Raw genomic sequence first — 26,883 nt, forward strand, 5'->3', positions numbered from 1 at the left:
AAGGTGAAACTATAAAATAAACGTTTCGGAAGAGGAAGAACCAACCCAAAACCAAAGCTCCACACATCTGAGCGCGCTGATACATTGAGCATTCTTCCAAAACATTTTGCACAAGCCCATAAAGAGAAATCAAAAATTTCAACAGCAAACCAAAAAAAAAAGGAATCGACGAGCCGGCCGGCTTATAAAATTATAATTTCCTCATCACACCGTCCCGTGAAAACGTGTTCGAGGAGCGTGCGTTCCACGAGATGAAATCTCGCCCCGCGCGTTCCAGACATGGACGTTCCCGGAAGGGGTTAAGTGTCAGGAGATGAAGCAGGGCAAACAATCGCACGTTTATGCATACACACACACACACACACGCACGCACACACTCAAAAACAATCGGTCTTTTTTTGTTTGCTTTTGCTCTCTCACGCAAGCATTGAACGGGTCGGGCAAAAACGAAGAACACGAATGGTGAACAGGAATGTCCAATCTTAACATCCGATAACTAAGTGAAGAAGACAACCAGTTTGGCGAGGAAGAAGTTTGGCCAAAGGAACACGTTCCAAAATATACAATGATGTTGTTTGCAGGAGCGTCATCAAAGGTAAGGAGGAAGGAGGGTGGTAGGTGGGGAGGAGAGAGAATTGATACCGGTGCCCCAATGTTAAAGCTTTCCGGAACTTGATCGCATACTAATGATCGGTGAGGCTGGGTCCACTTTCGTAAACCTGAGTCCCGATCTGTGTATCCTTGTTTACCAAACTGAAATTATGATCAGGTTCGGTTTGGTTTGATTTGGACGTGGACAGGAAAAAGTAATATAATTCATGCCGATTATTTATAGCATGCGTAGAATTGTGTTTGGGTTATTTTTAATAGTTCTTGTATATGTTTAAAGCTGTAAAATAAAAGTGATTAAAATCAAAACCTATAAAATTTTGATCAAGTATGGCTTAGGGTAGTGTATCCAACAAATTATTCAATAAACAGCTAACAGGCGATGTAAAATAACGAGTTTTAACAAAAGACTTCAATGCTTCGAACGTATTTAACGAAATAACAAGCGACGAACCTACTGAAATTATGATATTTGTGTAATATTTCTATGTAATGAGTAAAATATGGTAAAACTATCTCTTAGGCCAGCATCAAATGTGATCTACAATACTACTTCGAATTACTTAGTTTTATTTGTATATCCATGAAACGAACAACCCTTCTATGAGCACCACCAACAGAAAGACCTAAACTGAAAGTATTTAAATAATATTTCGTTTGAATTCCCCTGCAAGCCCGTGCGTATGCTCGCACTCTCGACGATAGTTTTTATATTTTATGAGCACACATCCGAACCACTCGAGGTAGAATAAGAACATCCTACCCGCCGACCTGATGGAACAACACGTACGTGGATGATGTTATGATTGGAACGCTTGCCGCACGCAGCATCTACTCTTCTGAAAGATGCGTGTCTGAGCAACGTAAGAGGGTTCCAGCCCAACATCCCTTATCCCAAGTAGTAACGTACGCCTTGGGTTGCGAGATCGCATGCGAGTAGAGCGGAGATGCTGGCAAGCGTAAGAAATCAAGAAAAACGTTGCTTGTAGACCACGCATCGTATTGCTGTTTTTGCTAAAGCGTTGTGTGCCTCATATTCGTTGTTTCTTGCAGAGGTTTCCGTTGGATTTTTGTCATATTTTACACGTAACATAAATTCATTTTCTGAATATAATTCAGGTTCGTCGCTTATTATTGCTTTTAACTTCTTTGAAGCGTTGAAGTTCTTTGATAGAAGTATTTGTTTTACATGTTTCGTTTTTTAAATTATCAAATTATTATTATTTCAAATTGGATTTTTAAAAGATTTATTTTGCCGATATTGTGTGATCTTAAAATAAAAAAATGTAACTATATTTTTAAAAATATACAAATATATTGACCTTCACTCATATACATCACGTAAAGTGCCGTATTTAGAGTGAGTTAGATTGGTTTGGCAATTGCCTAATAAAATGGTTGAAATGGTAATCACAAAGCCAAAACATAGCTACATCACAAATTAATGCCACCACACCAAATACACCAAACTTAAGACATCATCAATCCTCAAAACCCGCCATAAATGTGACGCAAACCCCTGCACTAGCATGCATCACAGCCAAAGATGAAAGGGGCACGGGCGGGGAAAGTTAATGATAGAACAACCAGTCCCCGTTGGGCAGACTTTGCACAGCGCAACGTACGGTCCCGTGCGGGAGGACAGCGATCCTCGCGGGACTTCTCCCCAGCGCCCGCCACAAGATCACTTTAGTGCGTTGTTCAGCCTGTTTCGCCTTCAACTCTCGTCGTCGTGCCCACCCCTTACACGCCTGCTGCAACGTAAACAGTGCGTCCAGAAGAAGACGAAGGCGACGGCGACGGTCAGTGGTCAGGACCTTCAGCAGCGTTGTTGCAGAAGGGAACAATCTCATCCACCGTGTCGGTTTCGGTACCGCGATCGTGCCGCCAGCGGAGCCAGAACACCATGCACAAAATGGCCACCGAGTCCAACGATGTTTAAGCCTTTTGGGAGATTACACCCTTTGTTGTCTTTTGAAGGTGCCCATGTCTGTATGTGTGTGTGTACACTGGGCTGAGGCAACATCGTTCTCGAACATAGTGGGATGATGGCGATGACGGTGATGCTGGGAGTGCCTGCTTGTCTTCTTGCAACCGATTCTTGCACCACCGGGTACCCTTTTCCCTTTCTGCTCCGGATGGTGTCTCTTCGTGATTGTTTCTCTTTCCCTCTTTCACTTTAATGAGCTTACAGCACCCTTGCATCGTGGTGCTGTCCGTCGTGTTTGCTGCCCGTTCTTGACTTATGTTGTGTGGAAGTTCTTTCGAGCATATTCTTGGTAGGCAGTTTACTCTTCCTCTAACCGCTTCTCCGCTTTGTCTCGCCCTCGCCGAGTGCACCGTTGTTTGATAAAAACCTGTTTCCTTACTTTTACATTCAAAAGTCAGTCAATTTATTGTACAAAATCCCTACCGGGGCAAACCCGGTACACCCTTTCCGTTTGTGATCGGTCCTTGTTTCGTTCGCCGCGCACAATTCGTTTCGTTTTCGATCAGTTGCTCAGTTGCTTCTTTCAGGCATCCTTCTTTTCCATTTGTTTGCGCAACGCAACGCAATGCAATGCGCACGGTAAACGAGCAGCGTTCGGGTGAGCATCGACGGCACACACACACTGTTCTACCGCAGCCTACTTCGTCTGCAGACTCTCTAAATTGAAGAATGATTTTGTAGCTGCCTTTGTAGGACGCAACAGCACAATAACGAACCATTCGAGCCACCAGTTATCGGACAGGCGAATCTTGGAAAAAGGCAACATTAAAAAAGGCACACATCATGAAAGTTAAACTCGTGTACATTTTATGCTGTTGTTTTGTTTTGGGAGTTTTTTGTGCGCATTGCATCACAACGTAATCCAATTGATATCCAAAAACAAAAAAAGTAAAATTGTAACAATTTATTTAATCCGTACTTACACCAGCATCGAGATGTCTTTTGCTAAATTTATGTATTAAGCTTTGCAGAATGCTCCTTCAACATTTAGTTTTATAATTCGACACATTTCTTTCAAGAAGAAGAGAAGAAACATTGTTTAATGAAAGTACACCTAACGAATTGCATCAATAACTTTGTACGGCTCAACCATTAATTAACACCGCTTAATTTATTAATATGCCAATTTTTCATTCCTTATAAAATTGCAGCAATTCCATGCCATTGCACAACGTTTTCACACCTTTTTGCAAGAAGAAGAAAGAACAAAACAAAAACCCTACTGAAACAGTTGCTCAACTGCAGGATAAAGCTTCCTGCAAAGGTCCCGCACGCATAAATCGCACCGCCTGACAGCTCAAGGTTTTGCCTCTTGGGCAACGATACGCGGTTGCGTAAAATGCATCTCCATCCCCTGGGAAGCTTAATGGATTCGTGCGTTCGGCAGTGGAGCAGAGGACACAACGGGAGAACGCGCAAAACCTCCCCTAGGCGGGGACACCAAAAACATATCTTCTTTCGCATGCAACGCGTACAACAAAGTACGATGCGGTGTGAGTCAGTCTGCAGGCGACGATAAGATTTATTTCGTATCTAGACCACCACCACCACCACCACCACCACCGTGGGGCACAATTGCCTAGCGATGAGTTATTGCCAGCATCCCCGTGCATCCCTGCCCTTTCCTCGCACACACACACCAGTCTGGAAGAAAACGAAAGCAACGCTGGCTCGGTGGATTATCTCGCTGCGACATCAAGGACATCGCGTCGACCCGTCCCCCAGTAATCCTTTGGCGCGCTGCAGGAAAAGGTTGTGCGTCGATCGTGAGGAAGATCGTTTGACCAACCCGAGGTCTAGTCCCGAGGCTTGCGGAACGCCCTGGCCTTGTTTAATGGCCGCAGTAATTATTTATAGATATGCTTAATGAAATTAATGAAACAATTTCCCCCCCGGTCTAGTGTGTTGAGTGGTGATGGTGGTTGTCTTGCGGTTATTTCGCGTCTCCCGTCCCAGCTCTGCTCCCTTCGCCGTGGTTCACTTCGGATTGGAACCTTGCTTGTCGTGTCGAACAGGCAATAAAAAAGGGAAACCAATGACGAACAGATAATGGGGAGAGGCGGTTAATCTGCACACGAGGCATTGAAATGGAAGTACGGCAAAGAAGTGCATCATCGGTCACCTTTAGCACGGTGGTGGAGCAATGAAAACGAAACTTGGGCCGCTGGGCTACCAACAGCAACAACAACGACATCCCATTGCGATCGGATCGGAGGGTTCGTCGCTTGCAAATATATTGCAACCCGTCTGCCGTTGAAGTCGTTTGTTCTGCAAAAGCTCTCAGAGCGGAGTTTAAAGCGCTCGTTCGTGCCGGTATTGACGTACCACCGCGCCGTGTGTCCTGTTGCATCTTTACAATGTTTCTTGTTCTTTTTCCCTGTTGATAGTGTGTTTTTTTTTTTGTTATTTCCTGGTCGTCTTTTTCTCCATACATACTTGTCACTTTTGCGCAAATGAAACGTACCCGTGTGTTCGCGGGCTTGCTTGCTTGCTTAGCGTGATTGTTTGGCTCCACGTTGGGAACCACGCGGGACGCACGATTACGGTGCGCCAGTCAGTTGCACCACCACCACCACCACCACTTTGCCTCTCCGTAGGCCACCAGGATTTATGTCACGCTCTATGAAATGGCAATCAAGGAGATTTGCATGATTTTTCTTTTTGTTTGTATGTGCAGCACCAACCCTTAGCAACCAACCACCTCGGGTTACCATAACGACCATATGCAACGGCGCGAGGAGATGCCGCAGCAGCGAAGAAGTTTCGTTGTCTCAGGCTGCGTTTTTGTTCCTGTTTGCCATTGTGTCGGCAGCATCCTCCCCAGCTCGATAGCCGCATTTGCATACTGGTGCGACGGCAGTGAAAGGACACACGGATCAATGGTGGATGGTGGTGAAGTGGTGGGCTGGGATTTAAGTAAACAAGCACAAATCCTCTCGTGTCTCGAAACACAAAGGCGACTGCGAGCATATCGGAAGGGGGGGAGGGGGGGGGGGAATAGGCTTCGATTAAGGGGACAGCGAAATGGCAGTGGAGGAGTGTTTTATTTTCATTTTCTTTTGATTTATTTCTTCACATTAGTGGCGTGCAGGGTTGTTGCTCGTTTCAACCCTCCGCCATTCATTGCCGACAAAAAAAGGTAGAAAAGGGAGATCGTAATCCTTTGGCCACTGAAAAACGAACAACCGTCGAATTGTTTGAGCTCGAATTCAATTTATTTCGATGCTTTCGGGGGCCACCGGCAATGCATTACTGTTCGCATATTAATTGTCAGATTTCGGGCTTCGCTGGGAGCGGTTTTGCATGTAATTAATTTTATACGGTAAGAGATAAGATCACGCTTTGAAATTGATACGATCACGTAAGATCATGCTCATATTTTAGTTATAACGAAGAAGCACTTTATACACTCTGCCAAATCGGTACAAAATGGTGCTACTGAATCTAAACTCTACGAAACACTCGCTCAACTAAATACATTGTTCGCTGTATAATCACTTCCTTAGAACCCTTCAACCGGTCCTCTATTTATGCAATTATGGTACACTGTTTCGCCAATTAAAACAAAGCTTGTTTAAATTTTACTGCCATTCATGTCCCATCCCCATTCGGTAGCGGGGAAAAACTCATCACCATAAAGAAAAACATCCTCCCCGAAGGCTGTTACTGTGAAATGCGGCTTAAAATTGCATTCTTTGCCCAAAGTTGCGGCACCGTAAATCTCTCCCTCTCGACCGCCGCGTCCATTAACCGAATGATTTACAGCTACCTCAGGGTTGCAAGCGTAAACTATTTTGCACACCGGACCGGACGTCTTTACTGCGCCTCGAGTCCTGAAGCCGCTCTGTTAATCATCAGGACATTGGGAGGCCGCTTTCGGGACGTTTTAAACTTTTATGATCAGACGAAACGATTTTTGTTACTGCCAAACGCAGACGAAAACCACAAACTCTATTGGAAACTTCCTCTCGCATTGGACGAAGGTTCATCATCATTCTCTCGTTAAACAGTTCCCTGGTAGAGGAGTGATTCCTTTGATGCAACATTAGCAGCGGAAGAAGGACCCAGTTTGTGTTTGTTCACACCAATCAAACCTAACTGATCGACGGGCGCAAGCGGTTTGCGCCAAACGTTTCAGCTCTGGTAGTAAAAATACGCCCGTAAAGCAGAGGCTCCCACAATCCCAAAATACTTATGCTTTGGGAGGACGGAGGATGGAAAATTAAAAATGCACTACCGCTGAGGACAGGTCTTTAATTACCCTTCGCTTATTATACCATGAAAACTTGAAATTCCTTAAAAAAGTAAACACCCAGCTAACGATCGTGGAACGTTATGTGTTTACTTTTTGTTATTTTTCTTTGGGATTCTTTACCAAGCCATAGCACAGTGAATATTTAATGATTTTTCATATCCCTTATAGGATCTGTGGCGCCTTTTGGCTCTCAGCGCATCCTATTACGCGACGATTTTCGGTGGAATTTATTTATGGCACAAAACGGTCGAGACATGGCTCCAGCGCTTCAGCTAAATGGAAATATAAAATCCTTGGTAAAAAAGGTACAATTTTGCACAGGCTTGCAATAAAGAACCAATCCTTTTTCGGTTCGCACTGTTTGCTGGCGGTTGGAATGTGCACGTTCCCCTTTTCCATCCTCATTTATCCTTATAACCCATCATAAACTACTTCAGCGAAGCCGTTACACTCGATCCGTTCGCCGGGTTGATGGATTATCCTTAGTGCGACCGATCGGTTATGGTGACGATGGCTATCGTTGGATTTATTTACAATCGCAATCCAACTTCCATCTTGGGCTAAAATGAAAGATTGCAAACGAAACTGGAATTGGACGTATTTTGCTCACTTTTTATTGTGCCACTTGGTAAAGATTGTAGCAAGTTTGTAGTCTATTAAATGATCATAAAGCGTAATGGTTTTCAAAATTGATCGATTGTATTTCTTGGTATGTTTTGTTAAATATCTATATATAAAACACCATTTTTCGCATACATTTCAATTTAAAATAGCTTTAAATAACAAAACTGTAATGAGCGTCATCAGCATTCCATCACGGACACTAAATGAAGCAACAACGAAAAATCGCATTGAAAGCTTGCGAATCGTGCGATGATCGTAAACGCTGCTAATTATCTTCCGCCTAATTACTTGTCAAACCATCATGCTATATTTATTTAAAAAATGATCGCTCTAAGCGCTTCCTGGCCACCCATACGTTCAGGCGGCTCTTGCGCAGTGAAAGTGTCTGCCCAGATCTGCCCGTCGTCGTCGTCTTACTGAATGTGCGTCACGATTCGTCAAAATGACAACATCATACCTCGCTCTCGTACTGTCCCGTGAAGAACTAATCGCTCATTAAATTAATTGCATGCCGAGTTTACTCTCCTCATCTAAACCGCTCGCGAATATGCTTCAACCACAAGATTGATACCACCGTTTGCAGAGCGCAAATTCAAGTTCCACTCATTTTCGAATTAGTAGCTCACTCCCGAGGACTCATCAACGTCACGCAGATTGCATACGGAGGCGCTGCCACGATTCGCCCCGTCAGTGGCCTCCATGTACGGTGGAATCACTCGTTGAAAAGACACTCACTCGGTCATAATTGCGTGGATTTTCCACCGAATGGGCTTTTGTAGTACCTCCCCCCAACACTCGTGTATTTGTGCCACTACCACCGCCAAATGATGACAGATATTTACACATTTTGCCTGCCGAAACGCGTGTCTGTCTATCATGTCAGAGAAGAGACCCTCCGGTTAGGTGGCTGATTGAATTGAAGAAACGGTTCCTACGGTCGAATATTTGGCCCCGTGCAATACGTGTGTCACGCGTGTGTCGTCAACTCGTACGACTTAACAACATGCTCGTCATGGGTTCGATCCCCAAATGGACCGTGCCGCCATACGTAGGACTGACTATCCTGCTATGGGGGGAAATTAGTCACTGAAAGCCAAGCCCACAAGTGGTACAGGCAGGCCTTGACCGACAGCGGTTGTTGAGCCAAAGAAGAAGAAGAAGAAGCAATACGTGTGTGTCTGGTACCGTTGATCGTCAATTAAACATTTACCAATAGCTCTTAGCTAGTTGTAAACGTACAGTTTTGGTGGTAAGGGGTAAAAGAGGTGAATAGTAATCTATTTTTAAGCCTTCATTAAAATTGCCAAATAGTCAATAGTTAAGCTGTCAGTGAAAATTACAACTAATTGTTTAAAAATATATAAGAGTGTGATCTCTTTCAAATCCATTTAAAAATAAAATCTAGACTTACAAAAAAATAAAAAATTCAAAGAAATTTTAATAGAATCCTCTGTTTTTTTAAATATCAATGATCAATAAAAATTTGTTTCTATTATTTTAAATTTCAATTATTTTAATTAAGTGATACATATTTAAATTAGATTTTGTATATCTATTATTGTAAACAACTAGCTATTTGCCAGGTCTTTGAAAAAATCGACTAGTTATTTTCAAATTTGAGTCATTGGAGCCTTTCACGATACTAGCCAAGATTTTTATATGGAGTTTGACAGATGGCGGCTGGAATCATGTCAACACTCCATACAAAACCACACACAAAACTAGCCTGCGATTTGCTGCCTAGATTATTTCAGCCTCAAAGCTAGAATTAGATTCGAGTACCTACTCGAAAAAATGGCAAAACAAGGTCGTTTTTTCATTCATCCCAAGATCAGGTGGTGATATGTAGAATAAAAGTGTAAGTGTAAGTGAATCAAAATCAGGTGGTCTCGTCCCATATAGTTTGACAACTAATTTCTGAATAAAAAATTAGCGTTAACATAGCGAATCATCCCTATGGAAATTCATTTCACTCATTCTGTCAAAAGGAGCTTGTTTGCTTCCGAAAATAGTTGTCAATTTGTATGGGACGAGACCACCTGGTACACCTGATACACTTTGTAGCTTACAATAAGCAGTATTTCACATGTTTGAAGAACTTTTAGTGAATAGAATGAAGATTTGTAGAGTCTTTTGTATATTCGTCAAGTTACCAGAAAACCTGTTCGAGCAAAAGTTTTCACCCGTCCTGTCAAAAAGTGACGTTAAAATTTGGTTATAAAAAATAGGTTATGACCGCCACATGAGGTGAAATATACAGCGATATGTACTATTTGATAGGCGCAATATCTGACAGCTGCTGCTAAAGGGTTGGGGGAGATATAACATCCGCTGTCGAAATTCACTTTAAAAGAATATCTTCTTAGGCAGAACATTCCCAACATGAAAGTAATGATGAATTGTTGATCGAAAATTAACGATATACTTAACATTGAAGTTTTTTAATAGATTTAGTTACATTACGTTCCGATTTTATGCACGTTATTGCAATGATTGCCAGATGTTTTCCACAATGTCGCCCAGCCGAAGCGATAAAAATCAACCTTCTAAATACATACACCTTGGGATAAGCCCACCTGTATATTATACCGACTTAGATAGCTGCTCGAAAACTGCTATACAATGCAAACAGCTGACAGGCTGAAATTTCAGCCTTAAAACGGAAAAGGGCTTATTGTTTGAATTCGGAAGCTATTTTCTTCAATCGAATATATTTTTACACAGTTAACAAAAATTAAAAATGTGCACGGGGTTGTAAAATATTATAGTAGTAGTAGAGATGTTTATTGTGGATATAAAGAAAAAAAAATACATATAGAATCGAACGTTCTTTAACATTGGGTACGCAATGTGCTCTCCTCAATAATCGGGAATTTTTATAGCATAGCTGAGTAGAATATATGTTGTTTGCTGATTTTAAATCTGAGTATATGGGAAAAGTGCAAAAAAAAACCCATGCAATTTTAGACTTAACCTAAACACATATATATCTAACCTATATCTTAACCTACATTTTCTTAGACCTAATCCTTAACTAGATAGAGAAGAGGAGAGCTTTGTACAGAAAATTATAAACTCATATTTTATGCTTAGATACGTTGTTCAACTAGTTGATTAATTATGCTACTTGAGCTCTGGCGACATTTGTTTGCGTAATTTACATTTAAATTTCCTATAAATTCTTCCATTTTTACTAAATTACTTCTTTTGTGTAAATCGTTTGTGTTATGCCAAGGTGGTAAGTTCATGATCATTTTTAATATTTTGTTTTGTCTAACTTGAAGTTTTTTTCTATGAGAGTACGCACAACTAATCCATGCCGGCGCTGCGTACGTCAGAATCGGGCGTATATAAGCCGTGTAAACAAATTTTTTTGTTTTGCAAATTTAGTTTTGATTTCCTATTTAGGAAAGGATATAAAATTTTTAGTAATTTGTCTACTTTTTCTAATTGTTTTTCTATGTGGGTTTTAAATGTCATGCGTTTTTCTAAATGTACTCCAAGGTATTTAACTTGATCTTTCCATGTAATGTTTCCTTGCATAAAGCTAACTTCATTACTAGGTAATTTGCGTAAACTAGTGTTTCTCGTGAAGAAGATTGCCTCAGATTTATTTGCGTTTGTTTTAAGCTTCCATCTATTGCAGAACTTGGCGTATGCTTTTAATGTGCCATTTAAGGCTTTGATTATTGAGCTCGGACTTCTGGCCGTAGCCGCGATTGCTAGGTCGTCTGCATATAGATAATTTGTACAGTTGTTTGTAGAGGGAATGACAGAAATAAATATATTAAATAGTATTGGCGATAATATACTACCTTGTGGTACTCCCGCTATGGGTTTAAAGAAATTTGATTTAGTGTGCCCAATATGAACTGAGCTTTTTCGATTGCTGAGAAAGGACTGAATTATTTTTATAATATACGTAGGAAAATTATATTGAATTAATTTATATAACAGGCCGTCATGCCAAATGGAATCGAAAGCTTTCTCAGTATCTAACAAAACTAAACCAGTAGATCTTTTTCTATTCCGATTTTCTATGATATAATTTTTGAGTCTATGTATCTGATGAGTTGTTGATTTTTCGGGTTGAAAACCAAATTGTGACTGTGGGATGATATTGTTAATGTCTGTATGAGAACGTATATTGCGTGCAATAATTTTCTCAAAAAGTTTACCTATGCAGCTCAGAAGGGATATTGGTCTGTAGTTTCCAGGATTAGAATGATCTTTTCCGGGTTTTGGAATAGCCACTATTTTTGCTTTTTTCCATTGTGAAGGAAAGTAACCTAGTTTAAGACAACTATCAAATATTATTTTGAGGTAGAGTACTGCCTTTTTAGGAAGCATTTTAATCTCTGTGTTGTTAATTTCGTCACAGCCTGCTGATTTTTTTATTTTTAAGATTTTTGATTATGTTCATGAGTAATTTTGGTTTAACCAAGTAACCTGGATCCAAGGAGTGATTTTGGTTTCTCGCAAAGAAAATTCTATTGTTTTTTGTAACTTTCCTTTCCATTGGACTATTTGTGTTGTAAGTTAAGTAATGAGAGTTTTCAAAATGTGTTTTGAGGGCGTTACATTTTTCAGTGGCTGTTAGGAAGATGTTGTTTCCTAGCTTTAGCGTTTGAATAGTATGTTGCTTGTTTTTAACTATTTTTACAAATTTGAATAGGTTATTTGTATTATTTTGCTGTGTATTTATACTTTTTAATGTATCAGACCAAGCTCTGTTACGGGCTAGTGACATTTGCTGCTCTATCTCTGTTTTAAGTGCATGATAATAATTCCGAAAGGTAATATTACGTCTGTGTCTTTGCCATTTCTTCCTGTATTTATTTCTTAGTTTAATTAGAGCAATAATGTAATCTGGAATGATAATGTTATATTTTCCAGGAATTGCTTTCGGAATGGCACTTTGTTTAGCTGTTGTAATAAGTGAGGTTAAGTTATGTAGCATATCATCGATTTGTGTAGCGTTAATTATGTCATTTGGGTGTATTGTGGTCAAGTCGATACTATTATTTATAATATTTTTGAAAATATTCCAGTCTGCTTTTTGTAATTATAAATACCTTTGTTGGAAACAAAATTAGCTGATGAATGTTTTATACTGAATGTAACTGGCAAATGATCCGAAGTGAGAGCAGTGATAGTTCGTAATTTCGATATTGAATACAGATTTTTTGTTAGCATTAAGTCCAACGTTGAAGTATTTCTTGTGGGGTCGATAGGAATGTATGTTGGTTTATCTGGGAAATGTATAGAAAATTTACCTTTTGTGCTTCAGCAAAAGGAGTTTTCCGGCTGCATTTGTAGAGACACAATTCCATGATTTATGTCGCGCATTAAAATCGCCACAGATGAAATAGTTGTCGTTTCGCGCTGAAAGTTTCTTGATATCTTGTTGAAATGTAACTAAGTTGGTATTTTTACCTGGGTGATATGCTGCTATTAAAGTAAATTCTCCTAGTCTAGTGAGCACTTTAACACTTAATGTTTCGATTATCCCTAGTTTATTATGTTTTAGCAATTGGTGTCTAAAATTGCATTTGATCGCTATTAGAACACCACCTTTTGGTCCCGATAATCTATCAACTCTGTATACTATATAATTCGGAATAGAAAAAGCGTGCACTGGTTTCAGAAATGTCTCAACAATCAATACAGCATCAATATCATATCGGCTTAAATAGTAGATTAAATCCATCTTTTTGTTGGCAATGCCATTAGCATTCCAGTAGGAAATATTAAAATTGTCTGGGCAATCCATCACGGGAACCAAATTTAGCAACTACCTCAAAGATCACTGTTATTTGATCCTGCTTTGTTTTGCACTTTTGTAGCTTCTGAAAAACTTCGCCTACAATTGGAATTATTTCCGAAGAATTAAAAAGTTCGCCTGACGCGGTTTCATTTTGTCTGAAATTTACAAATTTGACTGGGTTTTGTTCAAGTTGTTTCCATCCCTGAATTGTTTTTGTCTGTGGTAGAGCAGGAAAGCTATTTTTTTCCATGTTGAAAGAAGTTGTACGTTTCGGTTCTTTAGGTAGATTGGTAGCGGGACGTTTAGGACATCCGCTGAAAGTAGCTGTATGGTTACCGCCGCAATTCGCGCATTTCAGTTTGTGCTCTGGCACTTTGCCATCACTTGAAGATGACCCAGCTGTGAGTGGGCACACTGACGAATTATGATCGTCAGCACATTTGTTGCATCTAGCAACGCGATTACAATTATTCGCACCGTGCCCGTACAGTTGGCAACGTTTACACTGCATCGGTCCGGCTCTTTTCGAAAAATAGCTCCATTTCACTACACAGTGATCTAGAGCAGGGATGGTTCTGAGAAGATTCATGGATATTGTACCCGCCGGAAAGTGCAGTAGGTATACTGCTTGATCATCGTATCGTTTTTGCCTGATCTGTAACTTTTTTATACTGGTTGGTTGCAAATTCTCTTCTTTTAAGATCTCCATCACTTCATCGGTTGGGAGATCGTGTAGGCCATACAAAACGATTTTTGTAGATTTTTCTTCATCTAGTTGATAAGTATGATATGCAACATTGCTGTTTTGTAGGTGTTTTATCACGCTTCGGTAATCGCTTGTGTTAGTGACCTGAACATTGGTCCCGTTGTTTGTCTGTTTGGTGCTGTACCTCACTACACCTGCTTCTATTACACACTTATGCACAAAATGTACGGATGAACTTTTAACGACAATAGGTGGCACTTTGTTCGTTACCGTCGCACTGTAAAATATTATAACTATTTTCAGTTTACTTTGAATCGTATTTTAGTTGCTTTTCATGAGCATGAATTTTATGAGTGTGCAAGTATGTTTGGATCCTTTCCAGCTACGATTGTTGTATCGCTTATGATTTATGAAGCTTATTTACTACTATATAAGGCCTTACGATGTGATTGTTTGTAATTAATTCCAGAAATCTTTTTCTGAATCTGAATCACATTGAATAAAGGAATCGGAATCGATTAAAGAATCGATTCCTAGCACAGATTCGATACCGGGTAGCTCAGATTCCGAGCCCACTACTCATTTTGATCCATATCATCGTCACGACAATAATGAATGATTTATCAAAACAAGTCGATATAGAATTGTTCAACTGATAGTGGATTTAAATTACAAACTGCCATGCAGGAGACCCCCTATTGGCACTGGCCACTAAAATAAGACAAGATAAGGCTATTTAAGCTCGAAAATTGAATTTATGAAATAAATCATTTAAAAATTACATTATTACTAAACACAGCTAAACACAAGAAGCACTAACTAATCTGATTTCTCCGCCTCAAGGTTTAATTTATCTAATTGACTCCGCAACACACTGCGCACACATCAAAACTCAATGACCCATCAATAACGAAACTCGCTTCCAATGGGGAGCTGGAAATTCCCAAAAAAAAACACCCCGATTGGGATAACATTTCTCTCAATCTTGGACGCTGAACTGAAAACGTGCAAAAAAAACCTTGCCCACACAGACATAAATAAACGTCCCGGCGCCATACAGTTGACCACCTTCCCTTTGTCAGGTTCCCTCAGGCCAACGGGAGGTCTGGCTTGCCCCGCAGCGACGAGATTACATCCATCACATACGCTACCCCATCCCCAATCCAACCCCTGCAAACAAGACGAATGTAAAAAAAAACCCCACCCCAACAAATGAAAAACGAAACAAGAAAACTGGACTATGACTAATGCCCTCGCGGTGGGCGACTTTCAAATCGATTCTTCTGACCCTCCCTGCCTTCGACGTGCATTTTATGCGCGCGAGAGTGAAAGAGGGGAGAAAGGTCTTTTATCCAAATTTTTCTTTTATGCGACATCATTGCGACATCATCGAAGCATGCCAAGAAGCATTAAAGAGACAGAGCAAGAGAGAACGAGAAGGCGAGAAAGCTTCATCCTAAGCAGGCCAAGACAGTAAGCACGGTAACTAAATGGGCTTAAGAAACGCGATCGAAGCGTTGTGGATTGACTTTTTTTTGGATTAAACTTTAACTGCAAGGAGACCGAAAGCCGCGCGCGTTGTCATGTGGAGGGGGCAACGCATGTGTATAAATCACCACGCTGGACAAACGACGCAAAAGGAGAAGGGACAATTCGATCAGGACAGCCAGCATCATCGGGGCCCTGTCGTCTCGGAAGGCTCGCAGGCACCCCGGCGATCCAACGCTCCGAATGATCGATCGATCCATCGGGCTTCGGGTGGGCTTGGGCTGGTGGAACACAACAGCAACAGCCCAGACTAAAGGTGGCAAAGGGGGGTACTCAGGGGGGCATGAAATGGTATCAATCGTGCAAAGGATACACGTTCCGTAACCGGTGCGTGTGCAACCAACAGAGAGAGAGAGGGAAGAGCCAAAGGTTATCGATGGATGTTGGCACGAAGTGAAATTTGCAACGGTCAACCCAAAGCGAGCGCACAAGACAAGCAATATAACTTTTGGGACTCCACTTCTGGGGCCCTTCCCTACCGGCCTCGGTGATGCACTTTCTTCCATCGGGAGCATTTCCATAGATTGGTCTTACTCTCCTGCTCCCTCTCACCACACACAAAAAACACGCACACACGCAATAATTGATTGGAAAGGGTGGGGAAATCTGAGCGAAGCAAGGAACCGTCTGGTCCAAAGAGGTGAAACCGGCGGCCATACATATCTTAACCGAAATGCGACCCAAGAAAGAGACCTGGAGAGTGGTTGTACGAAGTGAGGGAGGCAGGGCTTTTCTGTGTAACAGACAACGACAAGGGTGGAAAGTCGTGCTTTCGATTAAAGCACCATTAAAGGGGCTGCTGGACAAGGGAAGTAATACGCAAGCAGGGAAGGAGTTTTCTGATTGGGTTTTTCCTCTTCTCGGCGGCTTTATCTTCACAGCGGTTTGTGCGAGATGTGGTGGTGGTGCCGCCTGCCTCCACCAAAAGGGAAGGGAAGGGAGATTGTGCCAAATGTGTGAGTGGAGTGTGGATTCAAAGGTTGTAATTAACTGCACGGGGTGGAGTCGTACCGACCGTGTTGACAAAATTGACCATTGACTGGTGTCCGGGGACAGTGTGACGTGTTGAAAGACGTGTAGTGTGTGTGTGAGTGTGTGTGTAACACAGAAAGAATAAGATTCTCACAATGGTGCCCAAACCATTTGTTGGGCCAGGACCATAGTCCGGTAGCATTCTCATGACAGATCGATATCGCGGCGCTCCCCATCCATTTGTCAATGTCGTTTCGAGGTTCGTCGTTTGCTTATCGTTACATCACAATTTAGTATCGTTTCCTCCGTATCCTTCAGCGCATTTCAGTCGCGTTAATCAAACGTACATCCAATTTCAAAGGTTTTGGAGCTTATTTTACCAATTTCTTTCTTTGGCGGCTTAGCCACAAAACGTTAAAATTTAGGAGGCTCAGTTTGTTCATGTTTTTTTGGGTAAACGATTGAAATGAATTCTAAAGGTTATATAAGTGGAAATAATAATTTAAAATTTAAATAAATTAAGCAATTTCGCCGGTCTTGTGGTACAGTCGTCAACCCGGACGACTTAACAGCATGCACGTCATGTGTTCTTCAAAGACCCAAATAGACCCGACACAAAAAAAATCAAAAGAAGAAAAAGAAGAAGAAGATATAAATTGAATAAAATAAGCAATAAAAACTTAAGACGACCCTTATAGAATGAAAATCAATTAATTCAATTCAAACATAAGATATACACATTCTACTAAATTATTACACAAATCAAACAAACAATTTCCAATTATATTGCAATTGGCCATAAATATACAAAACCTTACAAGAATCTAGTCATTGCAGTAGAATTATATAAAATAATTTAAAATGAATAAATACTAAACAGTTACTTTAATTGTTTGGCAAGTGAGAGTCGTTGGGTTGAAACTTTAAACTAGCAAAACGAAAAAGTAAAAGTTAAAAATACCTAGTTTTTCGGGTTGTATTTTTATAACAAGAAACTATTTAAAAAAGCAATTAACATATTTTTACCGCTTGTCAATCGTGAATTTCTCAACATTTTTGAATTTAAACAAATTAAACATGTCCTTAGATGAAAATTTCGCAGAAGCCAAGTTTCTCTACGCTTATGCGTTGCCATAAGTTAACTGTTTGCGCAATAGAGTTAGTAGTTCTCCTTTCGAACTATTTGCTATTAATTTGGAGCTTAATTAGGCAATGATGATAAAGAATCGTGCAATTAAATATTGGAATATTGCTTCTCGATTCGGTAGCCAATATACAATCCTATAATTAGATGTCTTTTTAACAACCAGACACTTTTCATCGCACGTTTCCTTGTGTGGTTACTAAAATTTAAGAATAAAAAACCAGTTTATTTACTAATTTCAAAATTGCCTGCAATGCTCGTGCACCTCCCTTTCGTTGGGACAGCTCTTGCCGTTTGTTGCCGCTGGTACGAAAACTTGGAAGCGCAAAGGTTTAAGCAGACCTGTTTTTTTTAGAATTGCCCTCACGGAGTACCATACCATAAAACTTTTTCACTAATTCCTACCATATCCGGAAGTCGTAAACTTCATCAGCTCGCTTCAGCATCAGAAGCTACGGCACGGCAGCATCTTACTCCGGTACTGGGCTATAGCCAAGCGGCAGCCAAAGAGCAGCCGATCTTGGTGCCGATTTTTATCGCTCATATCGCCCTAGCCTACCGTTCATCTGGTACGGTGGCAACAATCTCTACTCCATCCCCCCCCCCCCATTTTATATCATTGCGATGATACCGGAATGGTGGTGTGTCGGTTGTGTATTTTCGTTGTCGATGCTAATCCGACTCGAATACTCAACACTCGTGCCCGGATGGGACGAAGGACAGGCGGCGCGATCGGTATACACCGCGTGTTTGTGTGTATTAATCCGAGCTTTGGTGCTTCATACACACTCACATGCACCACACCACGTCGGTGTTCGGTTTGTGGTGATGTTTCTCTTTTTGTTGCTTCCACGGAGCTGGTCTTGTTGCCATTAAAGAAACTCCTCCTAGCAAAAGATGTGTGTTTCTTTCCGTAAATGGTTTATCTTATCGTTTCGCGGAGCAACTAATGACACCCGGGCGGGCCCGATGGGAAGGCCAGCTCGATCCGGTGTGCTTAACGACATCAGTAAGAAGAAAACTATCAGCAGACTTCGATCGATTTGCAGGATATTGTGTGTTCGTTATCGGTAGTTTCATTTCGGAGTCGGATTCGAAGAAGTGAACAGTGTGATTGCCTATTTATTTTACATAAATTTAAAAAACGATCTTCTGGGGACACTATCATTGCCCATTCTCCGTCAAACGATTATAAGCTTCACTTTCTTTGCGTGGGGAAGTTGTGGAATTCCCACAGAAATGAGAAATGCATCAAAAAAGGTCCCACAGTTTCATCAACAATTCCCAAGAAGCGATGAACCGTGATATTCTTAACTTGGAAAATATTCTCAAACATAAACAAACGAACAGCCACTAGGGGAGGTTGGGAATTGACAAAAATTGATGGGCAGATTTGACGTGGGCAGCAAATTACTTCATATTTTATAGCATTTAACGTATGCACCCCTTTGTGAGATTCAAACCAGCCCAACCCACGTGCAAACGGAGATGTGATTTTTAAATTTCAAATTCTCCTTCATTTGACGTTTTGAGCTAGCATGCGATTGAAATCGAATTGCATAAAACTCGTAAAGTTGCACACAATTGGGCGCAATGAACGATGCAACATAGCGTGTAATATTGCCGCTTGTATGCGAATGTAACGATCTCCAGACAGTGCCCCGGAACGTCGTTACATCTGCTTCCGATCCTCGATTTTAATTTACAGTTCTTTACAATGAATTCCACTTCAACAACCATTCCACATTACTTGTAAATTGTAGCAGACTGTTTATTTTCCTGTTCGTTTTTTTCTCGTTCGTTTTGTTGTATACGGGTGATAGAAAGAAAAATTTACACTACACTTAACACAGCAGAGTAACATTGGAAAACTCAAAACACATGAATAGGATAGTAGTGAACGCTCACAAATGCTCGATTGTTTTTTTTTATATATAAGCTAGATAGGTTTACTTAATCGAACGTACTTCTTCTGCTTCCCCAGACAGTTCAAATGCATCTATAAAAAAAAACAACCCACTTAAGTAGAAACATGAATCGAAAGCAACATATGCTTGTGGGAGTTTTCTTTTCTAAACATTGTGTTAACTTTACGCGCCCCCCTATCCCCAGCGGTATTAGATCGAATACAAGAAATGGTGGAAGATGGATACTATTTGACCTGAAAGAATGTATTGTATTTTGTTTGTTTTTTGTTTTTTGTTCTGCCCATCAAACAGTTCGTTTTCATTGATCATAACGTGATACCTATGCCATACACCGCATCCCATCAGCAGTTAAATTTCACAACACTCAAACACAACACCGAAATAGGTGATCTCTCTTCATAGCTAAAGCAGCACTCTCTCGTGTAAAAAAGAAAAAAAAACGAGACACAACCATTGTCAGCAAAAACACATCAAAATTTACCAGATGACTTAAGATTACTATTTTATAACAACTAAAACCTCATCTTAAGTCAACACACACACAAGGCACAAATCATCGGGGAGTGAGCATATTGGTAATAAAACATATTCACTCACATTGGAAATAAATGTGCCTTTTTTCTATGCTGTGGTGCGTAAAACAAAATAATCCGTTTCACACAGTACAAAACACACTACTACAGGAGCTGGAAGAGAGAGAGAGGATGATGGACAGTGTACGAACGGTGGTATTTTTGGCTGCCAGGGGTTTCTCGTGTACACGTTGCGTTTCGACTGTCGCTGATTGATCTTAGCCGCTCGAACAAAAGTCTATCCCCGTTTTTTTTGTCGCGATCGCAACGATCGATAAGTTATTTTGCTATCTAATAAAACTTTTTCGCCTGAGCCTCTCGGCTATCCCTGCAACAGAGAGAAGAAGTTTAGCATTACAAGCCGTGGCCTTCGAGCGTTGTGAGTGCATTTCGTGATCGCTTACCTATACATACTGTAACCTAGCATCAGGAGCAGCTGCACCACTATTGTCACCAGGAATGCCGTCAAGCTGAGACAGTTCTGCGTCGGACACTGTACCGATCCTTGCGCCTGCGGTACGGCACCGTGCGTTTGTAGCCTGCAAAGCAAACGATCGCGTTTAGTGGTGTCAATTTACACCCCAAAACCATACCAACATGTAATCATCATCATGCTTACCTTTGGGCAACACTCGCCACACCTTGCCGGACCTGGTTCATGCCGTCGCGCATCTCGTTCATCAAGCTTTGCACATCGTACCCGCCCGCCTGCACCTGTGCCGTTGGTGCTCGTGCCTGATTGCTCAGAATACTGTCCGTTCGTGCGTGCACCTCCCCAATAATCGAACGGATTTCGCGCACCGTTTGCACCATTACGTTCTGATTTTGCAGCAGCGCGTCCACCTCGTGCCGCATGATCGAACTGCCACCGGCCGCACCACCACCACCAACGGCAATTTGTGGCGGAGGTGCCCCGCCGGCCGCTCCACCCGCCTGGGCCGAGACCGACAGCAAACCGAGCGTGCGCTCCTGGCGCCCAATCACCTCGTCCAGCTTGGAGCTGAGCGTGCGCAACTGTTCGAACGTGTTGGTCTGCGCTTCCCAGATTTGGCGCAGCTCGCGCTCGTTAAAGTCCTCGAACAGGCTGTCCAGGTCGTCCTTCTGCTCGTCCGGATGCTCCTTGCGGTACTCTTCCTTCTGCAGCTCGAGCTTCTTCTGGTAGTCCTGGTACTCCTGCGTGAGCTTGGCCGCATCCTCGCCCGGTGCCGGTTCCTCCTTGAACTGGCCGGGGATGTGGAGCGAGGTGGTGAGGAAGTGGAACACGTCGTGATCGTCCGCCAGGCCACCGGTCGCCGCCGACAGGCCAAAGTAGCCCGTCTTCGGTAGCACCACATTCTCCGCCCGGAAGCACATCTCGTAGTTTTGATCGTTGTTGGTCATGCCGTTGTGGAACAGGACGGTCAGAATGTTGTTGTAGTATTCGATCTTTGCCCGTGTTGGGAAGGGTTTGTTTCGGAAATCGCGCAAACAGCCAGACAGGAGCTGAGTCGAACCATCGCTAGAAAAGGGAAAGAAAATCGAAAGCATAAGATGGGGTGTAATAATTAGCAGACTAATTAAAAACACATTTCGCAGCACCATCTGAACGTCCGACGCGCAGGAAAGCAAAAAAACCGCAATAAATGAGCGTAAGCAAATAGAAAATAGCTTTGCGTCAGCGAAACAACTACCGCCAATGTGTAAGTGTGTTTATATTAGCTTTCAATTAAAAAAAGAGCTGACTGCAGCATTACACGGTCTCGCCATCAAGTCGCCATTCAACTAAACGCAACCAACAGGTGTTCAGGTTTCGAAATCAATGGCCAAATACTTACTTTTGATGGTCAAACTGCCGCGTGCCGTCGTTTAGCACGGCCGAAATGTAGGGATTGTTGTGTTTGTTGTCGTTATCGAACGAGTCGAAGAAGATGCCCAAACCGACCCACTGGTCAGACGAACCGAACACATCGCCCAGATAGCTTCCCTTCTCAGCGGTGTACCAGAAGGCCTAAAAAAGACGTAAAAAGGATGGAAGAAATTAGTTTAATCCATTCGCAACCGGTCTCGATCGGATGTGTGTCGGCTGCTGCACATACCAAACCATCAGCACCGATTCGGCCACGGCCGGACACTCGGAACACGATCTCGACTTCCCACCAGTCAAAGTTGGTCTTCTGCTTCGTCCAAATGGCTCCCTTCTGGCTGCGCAGGGACGGTGCAATGCGCACGTTTTCCGAGCTGGCAATTGCATCTGAAAAACAGACGGAATGGATGGAACCATTAACAACAATTAGCATTTCATGCAGCGGCTTTTCTTTTTTGGCAGACAGTCTGTCATAACCGAAGGACACTTTCACTATTTGAACTTTGGTCTAAACCGGTTTTTTTTGACCAGCCGATGCATTTGGCGAGTGGGACCATAAAATCATAATACACTTTCCCTCGCGACTTTCATCTCGTTCATATGCGGCCAAAGGAACATTCTACAGGAAGTTCCAGGCCGGGAGTTTTACTGCTCCCACTCCGCAAAATCCACCGCAAACCGGAACGGTGATCCGCGTTTACGTTGTTGTTGGTTCCTCCAAAAATCCTCTGACGTGTAACTGTTGGCGCTGCCATGCTAGAGCCGTCTCGCTCTCTCTCTCTCTCTCTCTCGCGCGCCTTCACAGTACGGGGTGGGTTACTTTTCGGTCGGCTGCCTGCCGAAACAATACTTCGCATCCGTCTCTTTCGTGCTGCTGGTGCTGCTGCTGCTATGGATGAGGGGGGTGGTTGCGGAACGATACTTACGACCGCCGTACTCCCAGAACGGGACCGTGCCATCTTTCTGCGCCAGGTACGGAGGTTTGAAGGAGTATTTGTACTCGAATCGCCGGTGCACCAGTCCCGCGTCGCCGCTCACTCGTTCCAGGTTGGTGCTGAGGGCCACCAGTAGCCCTATCAGCAGCAGAGAGGCCGCGGATCCGCTACACGTCAACCCTTTAGGAAACATTTTCGGAAAGTGTTTCGGCAGGGGGAGCGCGTAGAAAAATGTAAACGTTTCAATGCTGAGCTGTCAGTTTTGTTATCTTTTGCGCAGGATTTGACGTCTGTCAACTGCGAACGGATAGTGGTCGATCTTGTGGCAATTTGACCATGGTCCTGAGATGATAACATTTTTATCAATAAATGTTATTTAATGTGTTGTGTTATGTACAAAAAAAATTACTTTAAAAATTAGGTAAATTAATTGCTACAGTTACTTGTTCTTTTAACACACCTGCGTCGTTTGTCGAAGTCGCCGAAGTGATAAGGCTGTGCTCTATCTATCTAGTACGACGACGATTAGATTTAGCAGCTTTTAACCGTGGTTTTCTACGAATAAGTCAAGAACGGTTGACAGTACAGTGGAATGCCGTTTATCAGAGCTCATCCGGACCCGACCTTGCCCGGATATGCGAATAACACGTAGGATATATTGGGACGTATCGGGGATCTTGTTCGTTCCCGGGAACGTTCGCCGCGACGCTCATTTTCACTCATTTCATAGCCCTCTATGATAAAAAATTAGAAGGTTTTGTTCTGTCCAATCAAGGTGGATTAAAAATATCAGGTGGTGGATTAGGGCCTTTGGGGGGTCGCCATAGTTGAGGGACTTTACGTCATTTTTGAACCGTTAACCATTGGTTTCCGCACACAAAGCTTAGCAAATAGAACAGATTTCTTTGTTATTATGTGCTTTTTTGTGTGTCTATTGATTTTATCGAAAAATGAGATATTTTAACAAAAGATTTGATGATTTGTTCATGCACGAAATTTAAAATCATGTGAGTATGAGTTCTAATCTCACGTTAATTGTCCATGCGGCTCGTAGATAATAAGGAATCAATGTGAAAATTGAAAAAATAATGGTTTTCTTAATTTTTATCTCCTTATTTCTTATTTTTATTGAATAAATTCACGGAATAAAACAAAATAACACACTTTAATCCATGTTCTAATGTTTAATAAGAACTCGCAATGTCCAAAATATATTTTTAAATAAAATTAAATCGAAAAACTGAGGTAGATAAATTCTATGAACAAATTTAACAAATGTAAACAAAGTTTGAATCCTGGGGACCTTACGTCAAGTGACGAATTGTCAAAATGCACTAGAGTCCACCACCTGATATTTTTTAATCCACCTTGTGTCCAATCTTGTTTCAACAAAACAAAACTGGGTTGTACAACTAAACTCAGTTTTTAATGTTTTTCCAATGAGAATATTTGAAATTTGCTCGGAACATCAAAATAATACATAAGAGCACACATGCGATTTTACTAATTATTATACTATTTTAATTTATCCGTTATCTACGTCTACGTAATATGTCTAACCACGATGAAGAAATTTATTAATTTTATAGCAGATTTTACATCCTAGTTCCGAGTTCCTAGTTCCTAGTTCCTAGTTCCGAGTTCCTAGTTCCGTGTTCCGAGTTCCGAGTTCCGAGTTTCTAGTTCCTAGTTCCGAGTTCCGAGTTCCTAGTTCCGAGTTCCGAGTTCCTAGTTCCTAGTTCCGAATTCCGAGTTCCTAGTTCCGAATTCCGAGTTCCTAGTTCCTAGTTCCGAGTTCCGAGTTCCGAGTTCCGAGTTCTGAGTTCCTAGTTCCGAGTTCCGAGTTCCGAGTTCCTAGTCCTAGTTCCGAGTTCCTAGTTCCGAGTTCCGAGTTCCGAGTTCCGAGTTCCGAGTTCCGAGTTCCAAGTTCCGAGTTCCGAGTTTCGAGTTCCGAGTTCCGAGTTCCGAGTTCCGAGTTCCGAGTTCCTAGTTCCGTGTTCTGAGTTCCGAGTTCCGAGTTCCGAGTTCCGAATTCCGAGTTCCGAGTTCCGAATTCCGAGTTCCGAATTCCGAGTTATGAGTTCCAAGTTCGGAATTCCGAATTCCGAGTTCCTAGTTCTCAGTTCCGAGTTCCAAGTTCCGAATTCCGAGTTCCTAGTTCCTAGTTCCGTGTTCCGAGTTCCTTGTTCCGAGTTCCAAGTTCCGAGTTCCGGGTTCCTACTTCCGAGTACCTAGTTCCGAATTCCGAGTTCCTAGTTCCGAGTTCCGAGTTCCGAATTCCGAATTCCGAGTTCCTAGTTCTCAGTTCCGAGTTCCAAGTTCCGAATTCCTAGTTCCTAGTTCCTAGTTCCTAGTTCCTAGTTCCTAGTTCCTAGTTCCGAGTTCCTAGTTCCGAGTTCCGAGTTCCGAGTTCCGAGTTCCGAGTTCCGAATTCCTAGTTCCGAGTTCCGAGTTCCTAGTTCCTAGTTCCTAGTTCCTAGTTCCGAGTTCCTAGTTCCTAGTCCTAGTTCCTTAGTTCCGTATTCTGACTTCCTAGTTCCGAGTTCCGAGTTCCTAGTACCTAGTTCCGAATACCGAGTTCCTAGTTCTCAGTTCCGAGTTCCTAGTTCCTAGTTCCTAGTTCCTAGTTCCTAGTTCCTAGTTCCTAGTTCCTAGTTCCTAGTTCCTAGTTCCTAGTTCCTAGTCCTAGTTCCTAAGTTCCGTATTCTGACTTCCGAGTTCCGAGTTCCGAATTCCTAGTTCCTAGTTCCGAATTCCTAGTTCCGAATTCCTAGTTCCGAGTACCTAGTTCCGAGTACCTAGTTCCGAATTCCTAGTTCCTAGTTCCTAGTTCTGAGTTCCTAGTTCCGAATTCCTAGTTCCGAGTTCCTAGTTCCTAGTTCCGAGTTCCGAGTTCCGAGTTCCAAGTTCCGAATCCCTAGTTCCAAGTTCCGAATTTTGAGTTCCTAGTTCCGAGTTCCGAGTTCCAAGTACCTAGTTCCGAATTCCGAGTTCCGAGTTCCGAGTTCCGAATTCCTAGTTCCTAGTTCCTAGTTCCGAGTACCTAGTTCCGAATTCCGAGTTCCTAGTTCCTAGTCCTAGTTCCTAGTTCCTAGTTCCTAGTTCCTAGTTCCTAGTTCCTAGTTCCTAGTTCCGAGTTCCTAGTTCCGAATTCCTAGTTCCGAATTCCTAGTTCCTAGTTCCTAGTCCTAGTTCCGTGTTCCGTGTTCCGAGTTCCTAGTTCCAAGTTCCGAATTCCGAGTTCCTAGTACCTAGTTCCGAATTCCTAGTCCTAGTTCCTAGTTCCTAGTTCCGAGTTCCGAGTTCCGAGTTCCGAGTTCCAAGTTCCTAGTTCCGAGTACCTAGTTCCGAATTCCTAGTTCCGAGTTCCGAGTTCCTAGTTCCTAGTTCCTAGTTCCGAGTTCCTAGTTCCGAGATCCTAGTTCCGTGTTCTGAGTTCCGAGTTCCGAGTTCCGAGTTCCAAGTTCCGAATTCCTAGTTCCGAGTACCTAGTTCCGAGTTCCGAGTTCCTAGTTCCTAGTCCTAGTTCCTAGTTCCTAGTTCCTAGTCCTAGTTCCTAGTTCCTAGTTCCTAGTTCCGAGTTCCAAGTTCCGAATTCCTAGTTCCAAGTTCCGAATTCCTAGTTCCGAGTACCTAGTTCCGAATTCCGAGTTCCTAGTTCCTAGTCCTAGTTCCTAGTTCCTAGTCCTAGTTCCTAGTTCCTAGTTCCTAGTTCCTAGTTCCGAGTTCCGAGTTCCTAGTTCCGAGTTCCTAGTTCCGAGTTCCAAGTTCCGAATTCCTAGTTCCTAGTTCCTAGTTCCTAGTTCCTAGTTCCTAGTTCCTAGTTCCTAGTCCTAGTTCCGTGTTCCGTGTTCCGAGTTCCTAGTTCCAAGTTCCGAATTCCGAGTTCCTAGTACCTAGTTCCGAATTCCTAGTCCTAGTTCCTAGTTCCGAGTCCCGAGTTCCTAGTTCCGAATTCCGAGTTCCGAGTTCCGAATTCCGAGTTCCGAG

At 42.3% G+C, this 26,883-nt stretch overlaps 1 protein-coding gene across 1 annotated transcript; it reads right to left on the reverse strand.

Annotated features, from left to right (window-relative positions):
* Window positions 1-19,361: 19,361 nt before the first annotated feature.
* LOC120898846 (protein ERGIC-53) lies at window positions 19,362-23,149 on the reverse strand. The gene is made up of 6 exons (XM_040305256.1): window positions 22,885-23,149; window positions 22,191-22,345; window positions 21,930-22,102; window positions 20,735-21,613; window positions 20,520-20,654; window positions 19,362-20,443 (listed from the first exon to the last, which is right to left on the reverse strand). Exons 1-6 carry the CDS (start codon window positions 23,084-23,086, stop codon window positions 20,407-20,409), a joined length of 1,581 nt encoding a protein of 526 aa, XP_040161190.1. The 5' UTR covers window positions 23,087-23,149; the 3' UTR covers window positions 19,362-20,406.
* Window positions 23,150-26,883: the final 3,734 nt, after the last annotated feature.

Source organism: Anopheles arabiensis, chromosome 2 (genome assembly GCF_016920715.1).
Source record: "Anopheles arabiensis isolate DONGOLA chromosome 2, AaraD3, whole genome shotgun sequence".
Classification (NCBI taxonomy): domain Eukaryota; kingdom Metazoa; phylum Arthropoda; class Insecta; order Diptera; family Culicidae; genus Anopheles; species Anopheles arabiensis.

What these genes read in the sequence shown, in the direction of transcription:
- LOC120898846 (XM_040305256.1), bottom strand. Translation starts at nt 23,086, where the DNA reads ATGTTTCCTAAAGGGTTGACGTGTAGCGGATCCGCGGCCTCTCTGCTG. An exon ending in GAATCGGTGCTGATGGTTTG is followed by an intron (nt 22,103 to 22,190) that starts GTATGTGCAGCA and finishes CGTCTTTTTTAG; the next exon opens with GCCTTCTGGTACACCGCTGA. An exon ending in GTGGCGAGTGTTGCCCAAAG is followed by an intron (nt 20,655 to 20,734) that starts GTAAGCATGATG and finishes TTTGCTTTGCAG; the next exon opens with GCTACAAACGCACGGTGCCG.